This window comes from Tenrec ecaudatus, chromosome 6, assembly GCF_050624435.1.
Source record: "Tenrec ecaudatus isolate mTenEca1 chromosome 6, mTenEca1.hap1, whole genome shotgun sequence".
Classification (NCBI taxonomy): domain Eukaryota; kingdom Metazoa; phylum Chordata; class Mammalia; order Afrosoricida; family Tenrecidae; genus Tenrec; species Tenrec ecaudatus.
Window position 1 is genome coordinate 120,173,503 of NC_134535.1, and position 15,678 is coordinate 120,189,180.

At 37.7% G+C, this 15,678-nt stretch overlaps 1 protein-coding gene across 3 annotated transcripts in view; it reads left to right on the top strand.

Annotated features, from left to right (window-relative positions):
* The window catches only part of LRP6 (LDL receptor related protein 6), a 167,233-nt gene that overhangs the window by 94,829 nt on the left and 56,726 nt on the right, over positions 1 to 15,678 (top strand). For all 3 annotated transcript variants that reach the window (XM_075552057.1, XM_075552056.1, XM_075552058.1), the window contains 3 exons: positions 2,298 to 2,429; positions 6,483 to 6,879; positions 7,842 to 8,013. In XM_075552057.1, coding sequence (XP_075408172.1) covers positions 2,298 to 2,429; positions 6,483 to 6,879; positions 7,842 to 8,013 — 701 coding nt within the window. The remainder of the gene's footprint in view (positions 1 to 2,297; positions 2,430 to 6,482; positions 6,880 to 7,841; positions 8,014 to 15,678) is intronic.

Consider the following 15,678-nt stretch of genomic DNA (forward strand, 5'->3'; position numbering starts at 1 on the left):
AATGCAATGTGAAGCTTATACACGTATGCATTTCCTCTTTTTGTTTAAGTCTGTGTTTTATGAACGTGTTTAAAGAAATAACAAATATTTTTCTAGAGACCTCTATTAATGCAGTTGGTGTATCCAAGCACTTTAGCATGCTAAATAAACAATTTCCTTACACTTTGTGCACTCTTGAGCCTTTTTGCTTGATCAGACATTAGTTATTTATATTGACGTGGGCGGTGACTGCTGACAACATCAAACTAAGAGAGGGCTGGAATTGGATTTAAAAGGAGAATGTTAAGTGTTTGGCATTTATGTTTAAATAAATGTCTTGCATATGTCTGAATAGATTTCAAATTGTGTTCCACAGCCAAAAATGAAGGGCTTTTGGATTATGTATTCCTTTAACTCTTTCCATTTATGGAGAGGTAGTCAAATATTTAATGTGTTACATTGTAATCTGGTGATCACGACCCTCTTAAAAATGTTTGAAAACATGTCTGTTACTCTTGTATTATAGAAGAAAGTTTGGTTACTTGTATGAATTTTTTGTTCTCCATTATTAGCCCTCAGATAAAGTGAGAAGAATGTTCATGTTTTTGTTTGTTGTGGGAATGGCAGCACTGTCGAGCCATTACGTTATGCTAGTTTGAGATTTTTAAGATATCTTTGACATTGCTTGCTTATTTTTTCCATATTTCAGTCATCTTCATCTTACGTTGATTTTTTTCCTATGGATATTGTTTTAATCCTACCTGTTCTCTCAGTTTCTACCATTCTGTAAGTTTGTAAATTCAAACTTTCTCTGCTTCTCAGTTTTTCTACTTTTAATTTATTTTGCTTGTCTCAATATTAGCCTTTCCAAGACACGATTCTCTAATAAGTTCACTTAACACTCGGTGCCCTCTATTACTTTCTGTTCCCATTCTCTGTACTCATTGAACACAGTTCCTTTAGTTGGCAAAACTCGTAACTTGTAGTTGGATTATTCACCTAAATATCTCACCCAGTATGTAGCTTTTAGTTTTTTTATTCATATGGTTCTAGCACATTGGAAATATCCTTGTATCTAGCTCCTTTCTATCCTTCAAGACTCCTGTCATTTCCTTCTCCATCCTCCATGATGCTTTCCATTTTATAATATATAGCGGGGGTTTTCCCATTGAACTTTATGTTCATTAAGCGTTTGTAATGAACAAAACATGGAGTCCAGGTGGAACAGGGGTTTGGCATTGGACTGCTAACCACAAGGTTGGTTTAGACCTTTCGGCTGCTCTGTGAGTAAAAGATGCAGTTGTCTGCTACTTGTAAAGGTTTACCTTTCTCTGGCACCCTGTTGCTAGCAGCCCAGTCCTCCCTTGGCATGGATGATGGAAACTGACTAGATGAAAGGGGAAGGGGAAGGCTTTGCTTTGGGTGATCAAGCAAGGAGCAGGAGAGTACTAGAGTCACTAAGGCAAGCTCCCGAGAAAAGGGGATTTGCAGTTTTATACATGTACACCAGGAAGTACATTGTAAGGAGATTATGATTATGTAACAGATTTCCAAAGAATGGTCATGAATGCACATGATGCTTGACAGGAACTGGCTTATCAGACTTGTTTTCAAATTTGGTTCTAATTGGTCTGGTGATGTCTTTCGAGGGACTTTTGGTTCGTTAACCAGTATTCTTTTGTTCTGGGGTGATTGCCTGATCATAACCTATACTCATTTCCTGTGGTGAGCTAATTTCCCTGGAGGAAAGGACTCAAAAGAGACAGGTTATCAGGAAGGAAAGTATAGGTTGGTTTTGAGTGACATATGAAGTGTATGTATTTCAGCACTGTTGGGCATCACCTCGTATCCTAAGGGTAGGTTCTTAAGCAAGCGGTGAAGTGCAGTGAAAGTAGGGCTCAGCAGGTTTGGCGCGCCAGCGAGTGGGGGGTGGTTGGGGGAGTGTTTCTGTATATAGGGTCTCCGTGAGTCAAAATTGACTCTATGGCAGCGGGTTTGGTTTAATGTACAAAATAGCATTGTTTTTTCGTTTTAGTCTGTGCTAATACTGACTTACTGACCAGATTTGGAAACTATTTTAGGACAGCATCCCTTTCCCCCACCCCCTGATGTATTTATTCTTTTGGCTTCAAAATGTTAAGAACGTTGTCATTGATTTTAATTCCCTTCCTTGCTAATGGTGTGGTAGTCAAGCATTTGGGTAACATTTTGCAATAATTTTGTTTTTTTACGCTGCGTATGCTATGGTTGTATATCTAGTGTGAGGGCGGTCATTTGTAACCATTGATGTATTAATCCGTGTGGTTTATATTTGACAGCTACAAATCCATGTGGAATTGATAATGGTGGTTGTTCCCACTTGTGTTTGATGTCTCCAGTCAAGCCTTTTTATCAGTGTGCTTGCCCAACTGGGGTCAAACTCCTTGAGAATGGAAAAACCTGCAGAAATGGTAAGAAGATGGTAGCCAAGAAGGAAAATTGACAATAGAAATTCTAATTTTAATGCTAGCACTTGAATGCTATGTGCACAAACTTTTTAGTGTTTTAACTAACACGCTATATTTTAACACCATTTCTTTCTTTCCTACTAAACCACATGCCATTGATTTCACAGTTAATTCTTATAAAAGTAAATATCACTTCTCATAAAGAATACTTTTGTAATAATAGCTCTTATAAAGTACAAGGAAAATGTTCATTCAACTTTGGGCTATAAGAAATCATGAGACACATGGATCTATTTTCTAAAAATATTTGAGTGATATTTATGAATTATCCTTTTAACAAAAGAGACATCAAAACACAAAACCTGCGTTGTACTGCTTAAAGCAGAGCTTTCTTATATGTAAACAACCACACCTTACTTAGTTTCTGTATTCTAGTAGGTTTTTTTAGAAGAGGGCATATTGGGGAAATGTGGACACTTCAAGGGACAGGCGTGGGAGAACACCAGTTCTTGTCTGCCCTTTTTATTCGTAATGTGAATGTTCTTCTTTATTCTTATCCTTATGCGCCACCATCTGGCTCGCTAATACCAGCAAGACCTGGTAAGAAAATTGTTGTAATATTTAGCAGAATCTTCTATCTCTCAATCTGAAAAGCAGAAAGGACACTATTTAGAAGTGTGCTAGAGAATTCCTTTCAGGAGGGTTAGGGAGTCAGAGATGGAATTGAGTCTGTGTATATGATGTTTGTCATGACTTGGCATTGGTAAGTTAGCCTCATCGTCAAAGGTGAAATTGGCTGACTTGTCAGACTGTTTCCATGGCAGACAATCATTTGGTTTCAATTTAAAACAAAAAGTTTTTTGTAATGTTGTGTTTTTGTTTTAAAATGTAGCCTGGCTTTTAAACAGAGGATTTATTTTACTCCCATATAGCCTTGCAGATTCTTGTGTTAAATCAGTGTTTTGAGTTTCAGATAAACATTTGGCATCTAGCAGCATCGAGTTGGCTATTTTGTGTTGATCACCTTGCTTAAATGAACAATTCCACTTTCTCTGACTTCTTTGTAAAATTTTAAACTGGCTCCCTTTGAAGATTAGCAGGGACAGTGGGTTGTACAAAATTAATCCTTCTTGAAGCCTACCATGGCCTTTTGGGCTGTGTTTCTCCAAGTTGGAGTTCCTTTTGTAGCTAATGGTAGTGTCAGAAAGCCATTGTTGAGAGGCTTCGCTCCTCGGTTTTGTTCACAGGAATTCCAGATTGCTGCTTGAAGTGCATTTGGCAAAGATACCGTTTCCTTTTGAATTCATTTCTTTGGCTAGAAACCTTTTCTTGTTCTTCGTGTTGTCATTTGGCTTACTAGCTTTTATTAGCCCATTAGATGATTATTATGCTCATGATTTACTAGAACATTAAAAATAGAAACTTCCTCCCCCCAACTACCATGATCTGAATTGTACCTTGCAGGACTGGGTAGGTCAGAGGTTGTATACTGGTGCATATGGGAGCTGGAGGCACAGGGAATCCAGGGTGGACAATACCTTCAGGACCAGGGGTGTGAGGGGCGATACTGGGAGAGTGGAGGGTGAGTGGGTTGGAAAGGGGGAACCGATTCCAAGGATCCACATGTGATCTCCTCCCTGGGAGACGGACGGCAGAGAAGGGGGTGGGGGAGGGAGACTCCGGATAGGGCAAGATATGACAAAATAACAATCTATAAATTATCAAGGGCTCACGAGGGAGGGGAAAAAAAAGAGGACCTGATGCAAAGGGCTTAAGTGGAGAGCAAATGCTTTGAAAATGATTAGGGCAAAGAATGTACTGATGTACTTTATACAATTGATGTATGGATTGTGATAAGAGTTGTATGAGTCCCTAATAAAATATAAAAAAAGGAAAAAGAAAATATACACATTGATATAAACCATATAAAAACACAGAAATGCATAAATCGATTATGAAATCATAGTTTTATGTCATATTATGTCCAAATATAAAAGTTACTAGCAAACAATTATTCCTTTGTAATTTATTAAAACTCTTAGAAATTTTATGATAAATAAAATATTTTGATGCAAAAAACAATAGAAACTATAGAGCTTGTGTTAGTCTGGGTAAACTAGTGAAAGAAATTCACATGTATGAGAGAGTTTCATATAAAGGGCAAGTGTACATTAAGAAAGCATCACAACCCAGTGCTGTCCAAGCCCACAAGTCCAACATTAGCCCATATATCCAACACCAATCTACAAAGTCTTCCTCAGTCTCACAAAACACATGCAGTGTTGTCGACTGCAGGAGGAAAGCCAAATCAGTGAGTGTGTAAGCATCTCAGCACTTACAGGGGTCTCCACACAACTGCTCTAGCACCCAGGGCTGCATCAGGGAAGGTCCATGTGGCTCCTCCTCAGGGATGTCTTGCAGGAAATGAGCCTTGCCAGCTGAAGCAGAGACCTGGCTAAGGCAGCTTCACCCTGGTCCAACCATCAGAGAGCAAGAGACCAGAGAACTAAAAAAGCAAGGCTTACCAAGCCATTTATCTCTCTGCCCTTCAATTAATCCAACATGTTTATTGGCCAGGTTGGCACAATAAATCATAACTATCTCAGAGCTTAATATCCTTAATATTAGCTATATTTTGCTTAATATTAATTTGGTTTGAACCAATTTATAAATATTTAGATTTTAAAGCTCAGTGGAATGAAAAGTTGAAAGCCTTTTATTATAATAATAATAATAATAATCATACATTAGTTATAACTTAAACCAGGAGCCCTGGTAGTATAGTGGGCTGTGCAGTGAGCTGCTAACCATGAGGGCAGTGGTTCAAACTTAGCAGCTGCTCCATAGGGGCAAAATGATGCTATCCATTCCTGTAAAGATTTAATCTCAGAAACCTGGGGCAGTCCTAACCTGCTTTATAAGATTGCTATTAGTCAGAATCAACTCAATAACAGTGAGTTTAGTTTTGGTTCATTACTTAAACCTGTTATTGAATGGATTCTGATTCATGGGGACCATGAATCAGAATAGAACTCTGCTCCACAGGGCTGTCAATGACTGGTTAGATTCTCAGGCCTTTTCCCTGGGGTGTCTGGGTAGATTTGAACCTGGAACCTTTCATTTAGCTCCAGGGACTCCAAGCAATATTTGTTAAGCACTTATTTTATGGAGCCTTGATGGTCTACCAAAAGGTTGGCATCTTGAACTGTGCCAATGATTGTGCAGGTGAAAACCCTACGGGCTAGTTTGACTCTGTTCCATAGGTTTGCTATGAGTGGACATCAACTCAGTGATACTTACCAATTTGATGGGTACCTTCCACAAGTTTTATGTTTATTGTCTGTAGTTCTCATTGTAATTCTTTTAGGTATAAATGATCGACAAGATTTAGAGAGATTAAATGTTTGAATCCAATTCTGTCAGATCCCCAACTTACTCTCCTTTTATGTTTATTTTGTCCTTCTCTCCACTAATGCCGTTTTCTTTTCCATTCTTAATTTTGTCACATAATGTCTTAGACTTATTTTTTTAAATAATAACTTACCATAAATTTTACCTACTTAAGTGTGTACAATTCAATGATTTTTGTGAACTTGGTTAGAACTATTCAATCATTGCAATCGGTTTAGAACATTCTCAACATTTAAAAAATATCCTTAGCCTATATTTCTTTACCTCTGTGAACATTTTTAACAAATAAAAATATCTTCTGTCTCCTTCCTCTTATAATACTTAGCTGGTTAGCTTCATAGTTATTACTTAGCTGTTATTCATTGCACCTTTAAATAGCTGTTTAATTCTAGGGGCTGTGCAGTTAATGAAACCTGAAAGTAGATCAACACATGAATTGAAGTGCTCTGCCATTATGAATCTTGATCTTGTAGTTGACTCTTCCTATTTAACTGCTTTACTTTACCACCTTAAGTTGGCCTAGTCTCCTCTTATACTTACCTATGTTCCAATTCGTAAAGAAGTTTTGCAATTTTTATTTAGAGTGGCTACATTTTGCTTGTTGGTTTCAGATGATTTCTTCTTCATTTCACCCAATTGCTCTAGGTGCCACTGAATTATTGCTTTTAGCTCGAAGGACAGACTTGAGACGTATTTCTTTGGATACACCAGATTTTACAGACATCGTTCTGCAGTTAGAAGACATCCGTCATGCCATTGCCATAGATTATGATCCTGTGGAAGGCTATATCTATTGGACCGATGATGAAGTGAGAGCCATACGCCGCACATTCTTAGATGGATCAGGCAGTCAGTTTGTGGTCACTGCCCAGATTGCACATCCTGATGGTATTGCTGTTGACTGGGTTGCCCGAAATCTTTATTGGACAGACACTGGCACTGATCGGATAGAAGTGACAAGGCTCAATGGAACCATGAGGAAGATCTTGATTTCAGAAGACCTAGAGGAACCTCGGGCTATTGTATTAGATCCTGTGATTGGGTAAGAAACTCTTCTGCGGTGTAATGTTTCTGTTTTCTATGGGTCCCTAAAAATCATTCACAGAGACCACTTGAAGTATGTGTAGCTTACTACTAAGCTGTCCTTTAATGGCTATGAGTGGTTACAATAAAACGTCAAGCTAAAGAATTGCTAGCATAGTGCCTTGAGTGTTTTGAATTACCCACCCCCACACCTCTAAATTAAATCCTTAGATGCTGATTTTTGTGTTGGCTGCAAACTATTGAGGTTGCCTCATGACCTAGAAAACGTTAAATTATTTTCAGAACTCTGTTACTCCCCCTAAAAGATTCATTTTATCCTATTTGCAGTACCTCTAAATGATATAGTAAAGAATACATTTTGCTTTACATTTCCTCAAATACAAGAATAACTCTTTTCCCTTAGAGGTAAAGTCAGTTGAAGATACCTAATATCTAGAAGGACTAGAGAAAATGCATTCACAGATGGCTTAGACGAATATGATGGAGTTATTACTTAGTGCGGAGATGATTTCTAAAACTTGACTCCTAAAGAGCTCTGCTTCTTTACTTAGGGTCTTTTGGTGCATACCATCCTTATCACAGCCCAAGGAAATGCTGCTTTCTACATTCTCCCCAACGCTACTCATTATTCAGAGATGTAGTCAGGGGACCAATAGGGTGACAACTTGTTACACTTTGACATATACCAATGCCTTGGAACAACTTAAATACCTGGGGCCCACAAACATTTCTTAGCACTGCTGGAAGAATTATTTGGGAATTCACTTGGTGCTCTGAATATTACTAAAACCACTACCTTCGAGCCTGTTCCTCCTCATTGGGACCCTATGTAGGGTTTCTGTGAGAGCAGACAGCCTTGTCTTTCTCCTGTAGCACAGTATGACACAAGGTGTGTATCTCTCCTTTAAGATATTTCAAACTTTAATCGGTTTTTAGTTCATTTTCTGTATACTTCTGTAGGTATATGTATTGGACTGACTGGGGAGAAATCCCGAAAATTGAACGAGCAGCCATGGATGGTTCTGACCGAGTTGTGTTGGTCAACACCTCTCTTGGTTGGCCAAATGGTTTAGCCTTGGATTATGATGAACGCAAGATATACTGGGGAGATGCCAAAACAGATAAAATTGAGGTTTGTTTTTTAACTTTTTATTTGTAAACCAGTTTTATGGGGACTCTTGAGTTGATAGTTATTTTTACAGAAGTGTCGGTCGAGCCTCAGGACTCTAGGGATAGTGTATCCTCCTCACCTAGCCTCCTGAATTTTAAGTTATGTTGGCCTGAGAAGGGGATGCTGATCTCTTTCTGGTCTTGAAAGCTTATGTGAATGATTGCCTGCATTATTGGTTCCCAACCAAATAGTAGATCTGTGTTAGAATAGCTGGCAGTTTTAACAGGAACAGAAAATTCGTACACATATATAACTGTGCTGTTGTTATTGGTTGTGGGATATTATTTAATACTAAGATGATTACATGAAAATAACTTTTAAATTGATTTGAGGGCTGTTCTCAAGAAAGATTTAAATGTTTCCCAAATTAAAGAATGATGCTTTTGACATACTCTATCACAATGGTTTCTACCTAGAATGAGAATATACAGTCCACCACTCTGAATGAGGCCTGTTCTAGAAGCCCCAGGGATCGCATACTTGAAAGAGTTTGGGTTGCAGTTTTCCTTTGGGAGATGAATGCCTTCTAGTGTAAGGAACGGCTTTGAGTAGCTCTTCAAAGAGTAACAACCCCTCTAATGGACAAGTAATCTGGACTCGAGCAGTTATTTTAGAAAGGTAATTCAGAGGAGTGCCCTGAATGCTGAGGGAATAATGAATTAAATGGCTGTCCTTCCAGAGTGGAAAGTTGGAATAGAAGAAACCCATTAGTATTCCACCAGGCACAAACTCAGAAAACTCCATCTCTTTTCTTAAACTCCATTTCTTATTCTTGCAGCTGGTTTCCATTAGTAGAAATTTTGTGTCGACCTGACTATATAAATTTTCTCCTTGTTAGTGCTTCACTGCCTTAAAAAAAAGAAAGAAAGAAATCCAAGTTAGTATGTGAATCTGTAACAGCTGGAGTACAGTGCTAATGAGACAAAGGTTAAAGGTTCACATTTCAGCCAGGCTGTTAGCTTCACTTGGGTCTGCTTGGACATAACTGTGTATTGTTGATGGGCCAGAGACCATCCACTGGTCTAGTGTGAAGAAGGCATTACTACTTTTAGAGAAAGTTTCAAGTTTACGTGTCTTGATAAAATAAAACAATGCCTCTGGCAAAGTAATTTAAATAAGAGTTTTTATTATTATGTAGGGATTTAAAAAATTCTATATTTGGATTTGTCTTTTAGTTTACTATGGTTGATTAGCCTGAAAATAAAATCCTTTATTTCTTACTGGAAAGTTTTCCAAGTTTTACTTTTCCATATTTCCAGGTTACTTTTTAACACTTCAGGTAGAGAAACTCTTTCCAAAATCACACCATTTCAGGAAGGATACAGATTTTTAAAAATGAGAATTTGTTGAGATTCTGATGGACAGTATAAAACAGAAACAAACACTTAGAATAATATATTATTGATTAAACATGGTTGGGAAAGTAGGGGGCCAGTGAAAAAGGAAGGTCCTCAGTGAGATGGGATGACATTGTGGGTACAATAGTGGGCTCAAGCACAGGAACAATGGTAAGCATGGTACAGGACTGGGCAGTGTTTCATTCTGTTGTACACACGGCTGATGTGGATTGGAACCCATTCGATGACATCTAACAACAACAAACATGATTTAATTTCTTAGTTATCAGTATGAACACAGAAGACCTTAAAAACAATTCCTTCTTGAAGCTATGTATGTGTATCATCTGTTCATATATTTATCCTTCCCTCCCTCCCGCACTCCCTACGTAGAACCCGTATTCTTAAACTAATCTTTCATATCTGTTTCTCTCTGCTTCAGGCTTGCTGGTAACAGTTGCTGCCTGTTCTTGGTTCTCGGTTTGACAGGTTATTTGTTGTTAGTGGTATGAATCAGGGCCAGAGTTCTATTCTAATTAATGCTACATCTATTTCAACCACTTTCACATTCATTATGCTGCTGTTCTTCCACAGTAAGAAAACAGGAGAGAAGGGGGTGTGAATCAGAAGCACCTCAGTATGTTTCAAACTATACAGATTCTGTATGTTTTCCTGGCGGGGATCAGTTTTCTCATTTTCTTTCCACAAGGATCCATCTAGGAAGTAAAGAGAGAAGGTATTGTTATTTATTTTCTTCTCATTGTGATGGTGTATACACTTACCAGGATATCGGAAACAAGTAAAGAGCTTAGTTCTTCATCTAAATTAATCTTGTTTTGTGGGAGAAAGTGATCAGTCTCCCTTTCTGGGGCTGATGGTGAGGACCAGCTGCCATTGCCTCTTCTCCTTACTGTACTTTGATCGTTGCTGGTAGGGCCCGAGTCAGTTCTGAGTCAGCGTGACCTAACACTGCATGAGCCTGCGCTCTCCTCACAGGTGTTGTGTTTGAGCCCCTTATTACAGCCACTGTGTCAGTCCATCTTGTTGAGGATTTTGATAGTAGGTTGATAACATTGAACTTGACAACTTCTGGAAAGAAAGGATTTTTAACTGTTTATATTTCCATGAGAATGATTTGTTAGCCCCGTGTAGCAAGTGGTCACAGCTGATCTGACCCTAGTGTGAGTTATGTGTGCCCTTCTAGTCTCATCCTCGGAGTAAAGTGTCCCTGCTTTTGTCATGTCCATGAGTGAACGTTACTTTTTGTTTTTAGGAATTATAAGGAAGTATTTAGTTACAATAGTTCTGTTCTCTGAAAGGCTTGGCGTTCATTTGATATCAAGTTCTTTCGTATGTTTATAGTAATTTTGGGAAGTGACCTTCTCCTCTTCCCACCACACTTGTGCCATTTAGTTGATTCCAACTCATAACTTCACAGTAGAACAGAGTGAAAAATCTATGAGGTTTCCTAGGCTGTAATCTGTATAGGAGGCTGCTTCATCTTCCTGCTGAAGAGTAGGTTTATTCAAACCGCCAATCTTTGAGTTAGTAGCTGAATGTTTAACCGCTGCACTAACAGGGAAGAAAAGATAGTTATGTGGTAAGTGACTTTGTAACATTACAATTCATAATAAACTCATGTATTTTGAGTGGATCTGATGGGATGATGAGTTTAACTAGTGATTTCTTAGATCAGCTTTCCACTTGCTTTTTCTGTAAGTGGTCAATGATGGACTCAAATTTTGACTATATTGGTGGGCTTCAAGGAGTAGGGAAAATGAATAGGGGGTGCTGTATTTCAAAGTCACTTTTTATTTTATAATGTTACAGAAATATAGGCTTACCTCAGGCTTATAACCTTCTAAAAAGAGTGGGGGTGAGGCATTGCTAATGATACCACCTCTAAGAAAAATGGTGGCAATTATTGTTTTGTCTGCTACTTTAATGTAAAGATGTGTCTGTGAGGGTATGTTTGCTTTCCTTACTGGCCACTTTCTTGTAGGTCTATTAAAAGACTTGCTGGTACTCGTTTGTTTCTTTTTTATACTGAAGTGATTTCACTGACTTTTATGACAAGCTCTCTGGTTTACTCGTTATACATTGTCATACTCCCTGCCTCTTACTACACACACACACACACACACACACACACAGACACACACACATCCCACTTTAGTGTTCTGGGACCTCCTAATAGATACTACTAAAGCAGGAGCAGGAGGAAAATAAGTCTTTTTTGGGGGGGGGTATAGGAATTATTAAAAATCCTTTATTTTTAACTTATATGGTATCCTGCAGTAAGTAGCAACATATTATGTCTTAACATTCTAATTTTTCTTAGCCAGGGTTCATTGCCAAAAATACTGAGGACCTGTTACACTATTTACCAATAATAGAGACATAGCATTGATAAATTATAACTTTCTCCGTACTTTCTTGCCATATTATAAAATTTAAAAATGTACTATTAGTTTATATATTTTTAAAATTTCAGGATGTTTTCTCATCTTAATTGACAAAAGTGTCCTGAGTCACTGGTTTCATGAAAAATAATAGTGTCATAGATACTTTTAAAATACTTTTCTCATAAACTTTTAAATTTCAGTTTTTATATTTTTATCTTGCATTTCTGAGTGACAAATTAACAGTAGCACCTGATAGAAATAAAAAGTTTTCTTGTTTACTTTAAGAATGTGTGGACTTAAAAAAAATCTCTTATTGTAATTTTGCCTACTTTGGAGGAAGTTATGTCCATAACTAATTTTGTCCAAATTTAACCTTATCCGGTACAACTTTGTTGGGGAAACAGTAACAATTTAGTAGAATCTTTAGTATCAAGAAATTTTGAATAAAAAGGACATTATTGTGTATGAGTGCCGAAAACTTGGCACTTGGTTAATGTTCTATTTCACATTCTAAGCCTGAAACTGCAGGGCTGCATTTTCCTCTGATGACAGCTTCCCCTATTTTATCAACACCCTAATAAGGAAATTTGCTTCCCAAGTATTCAGATTTCTTTTTAAAGGAATTTCTTTGTCTGGCATCATTGACTTGTGTATTGTGAAAGTTTGTTAAAACAGAAGAATTTTTCTTACTGTTGGTTTTTCTTAAAGAAATTTTTTCCATACTTTTCCCCCCACGTTTAATTTCTCCTTAAGAAATTATAGTCATCTGTTGTTGAGATAAGGCTTTCTGGTTGTGTGACAGATATCCAAACATGTAGTAATTCCTTTTGAATCTGGAAGGTTGTAAAATTCAGTGTTTCTTAAAATGGATTATATTTTCTTTTTTAAAGAAATATTTAAGAAAATGACCTTATGTGGTCAAATCTTTGCCTATTTCTACTACTTTGTAATTGGCAACTAGCCTGAAGGTTGGTGGCTCAAAGAGAGCCAGCCCTTCTATGAAGAGAATCGACTGGCAAACTGCTTTTGTAAGGACATAGAAAACAGAAAGCCCTTTGCAGTTCTGCTCTGCTATTCACGGGCCTGCCATGAGTCGGGCTGACTTGGTGGAATCATGAACAACTACACGATTGTATGTGTGTGTTTGGGGTGGGGGTGGGGAAAAAGAGATCGAGGCATCAAGATGCTTGTAGAAAAACGGAATTAAAAGATAGTGGGATTTTTCCACATGCTTTTTGAGACCCCCTTGAATACTCTTCTTGTAGGGTGCTATCAAATTTATTCTCACTCTAGGTGGCCCCTGAATTGTCCCGTAGAGTTTTCCTGACTACAGGTTAGGGAGGCTAGTAGCTACGATTTTGCCTAAACATGGGTAAATGTGAACTCCCAACCTTTCGGTTAACAGCTGAGCACTTAATTAGTGCTCTATCAGGGCTCTTTATACATACATACATACACACATACATACATACATATGTACATATAAATATATATATAATATATATAAATCACAAAAGAATGATATTGATAAACTCCCATGTGGTTGGAATGTACCTTAAGATATTTATGAGTTTGTGTTTGAAAGTTGCCTATTGATTACAGTTCTAGCAGCATTGTTTAACTTGCTATCTGTAGCAGTGCACTCTACAAATTATATGCTGTTGTCCTAGCAGTCACTCTACTTTGTCTCTAGAAAATTGTTGTAAATATATTAGAGAAATTGGATAAGTATACTCATGTTATCTTAAATTGTCACAACAAATTCTAGAGACTCACCAAATAAGATACTTTGCCTCATTTAAGAGTTAGATTTATTTATGTAAATTAAGATAATCTATTAGGTGACATAAAAAATTTTTTTAAAGCAAAACAGCCATATCACCTTCAAAGTAGACGTAATACATCTGTCAAATCTGCGATTCCCTTTATGGAAATATCTTTCAAGCTCATTTGTTTGGATTGCTGACAGCACTTCGTTTTTTCCTTTACCTCTTGTACATCATCAACTCGCTGTCATTTAATGTCCCTCTTCATTTGCCGAAAGAAAAAGAAGTCTCATGGAGTGAGGTCAAATGAGTAAGGTGTGTGGGGCAAGAGGGGCATGCTGTTTTTTGCCAGCAACTGGTACACTGAGATGGCTGCATTAGCAGGTGTATTGTCGTGGTGGCAAAACCAGTTTCCCATCTGCCACAATAAATCAGGCCTTTTTTGTCACACACTGTTCCCCAGTCTTTTCAGAACCTCTCAATAGACAACTTGATTAACAGTCTGACTGGTGGCATGCACTCCAAAAGCAGTAGGAGACAACATTTTCATCTGTTGATGAAGTTGACTGTCCAGAGCGAGGTTTGTCACGAATCCACATTTCACCTTTTTTGAAATGAGAAAACCACTGGTACACTGGAGTTGTTCCCATAGCACTGTCCTTGTAAGCCGTGTTCAACATCACAGCAGTTTCTACAGCACTTTTCCCGTGCAGGAGGCAAAATTTCACAGCCACATGCTGTTCTCTTAAATTGGCCATCACAAAAAACGAGGTTCAAGTGAAACTGCTTTTACCAAAAAATCCACTGTGACTAAAGAAACTTTCTAAGCGATGCCACTGGTGCACGAACTCAGAGTGAGTTGCTTGATGTTCTCTGAGTAGGAAAAAATGTGTTATGGGAAAGCTCCGTTCTAGCTCAATTCTGGGTGTTTTTTGTGGGGGGCGGGTACCCCCTCGTAATATATGTTGTTACTTAGCAGAGGCATTTTAGTGACCAAGTCTGAACTTACTGGATTAAAAAAATATATATTCTGATGTTACACTTTCTCCCTCATCATGGTGTATTGTAAACCATGTGTAGTTTCTGTATTTACTCCAGTATAAGCTGACTCACATATCAGCCGAGGCACCTAATTTTACCACAAAAACTGCGTTAAAACTGTGCTGAAAAACTCAGCTTATACACGAGTATATACGGTAGTTGAAAGTGTTTATTCCTTTGTCTTTTGTATTCTGAAGTGAAGAGCACTGATTTTTAATTCCCTACTGTCTTGAGAGATTAGCCTCTTAATAGTTTGTAACAGTATTCAGTTGCTTTGACTGGCAATCACTAGATCTTCACTGAAATGTTTAATAAAATTGGACTCTACCCTTAATTTTTGTTCAGTTTTGCCATTAATTCGAATACCTTAAATAATTCACACTTTTTTCTTTGGGCTTTAGCTAATGAGGCCATTTAGACTAGATGATCTTTCAGACTTTTCCTTTTATTTCTGACATTTTTTGTTTATTGTACAAAGCATACTAGATTGGTAATAGATTCTACTTTTCACCTTGGGAGAGTTGCTTAAAGAAATTCTATTGAAAGTAACATAAAGCCTCCCCTCCCCCGCCCCCTCAATCAAGTTGTATTTATTTGCTATGCAGTTAATCCCTAATTACCTAAAGAAAACCTTCATATTGGTCATTCAGGATCTTTACTTAAACTCAGTTTTTCAGGGGTGGGGTGGGGTGGAGAATCTTCTAGAAAATTATCCATTTAGATTTTATATTGGCCTATAAACAAGCCACTTTGTTTCAGACATGCCTGGTAGATTTAATGTTAAAGCATTTTGAAACTTCCTAAGTGTTTTTGCTAATAGAGATCCATATAAAACATTTGTTTTCAGGTTGGATGATTTTTCTTTAGAGGTAGAGAACTATTGTGCTCTTTTATTTATTTATTTTTTAAATTTTTTTATTGGGGCTCATAAGGCTCTTATCACAATCTGTACATACATCAATTGAGCAAAGCACCCTTATACATTCGTTGCACTCATACTCATAATTCACCTTCTACTTGGGTTCCTGGAATCAGCTCGGTTTCCCTTTTTTCCCTCCATCCCCCTCCCTCCCCGAT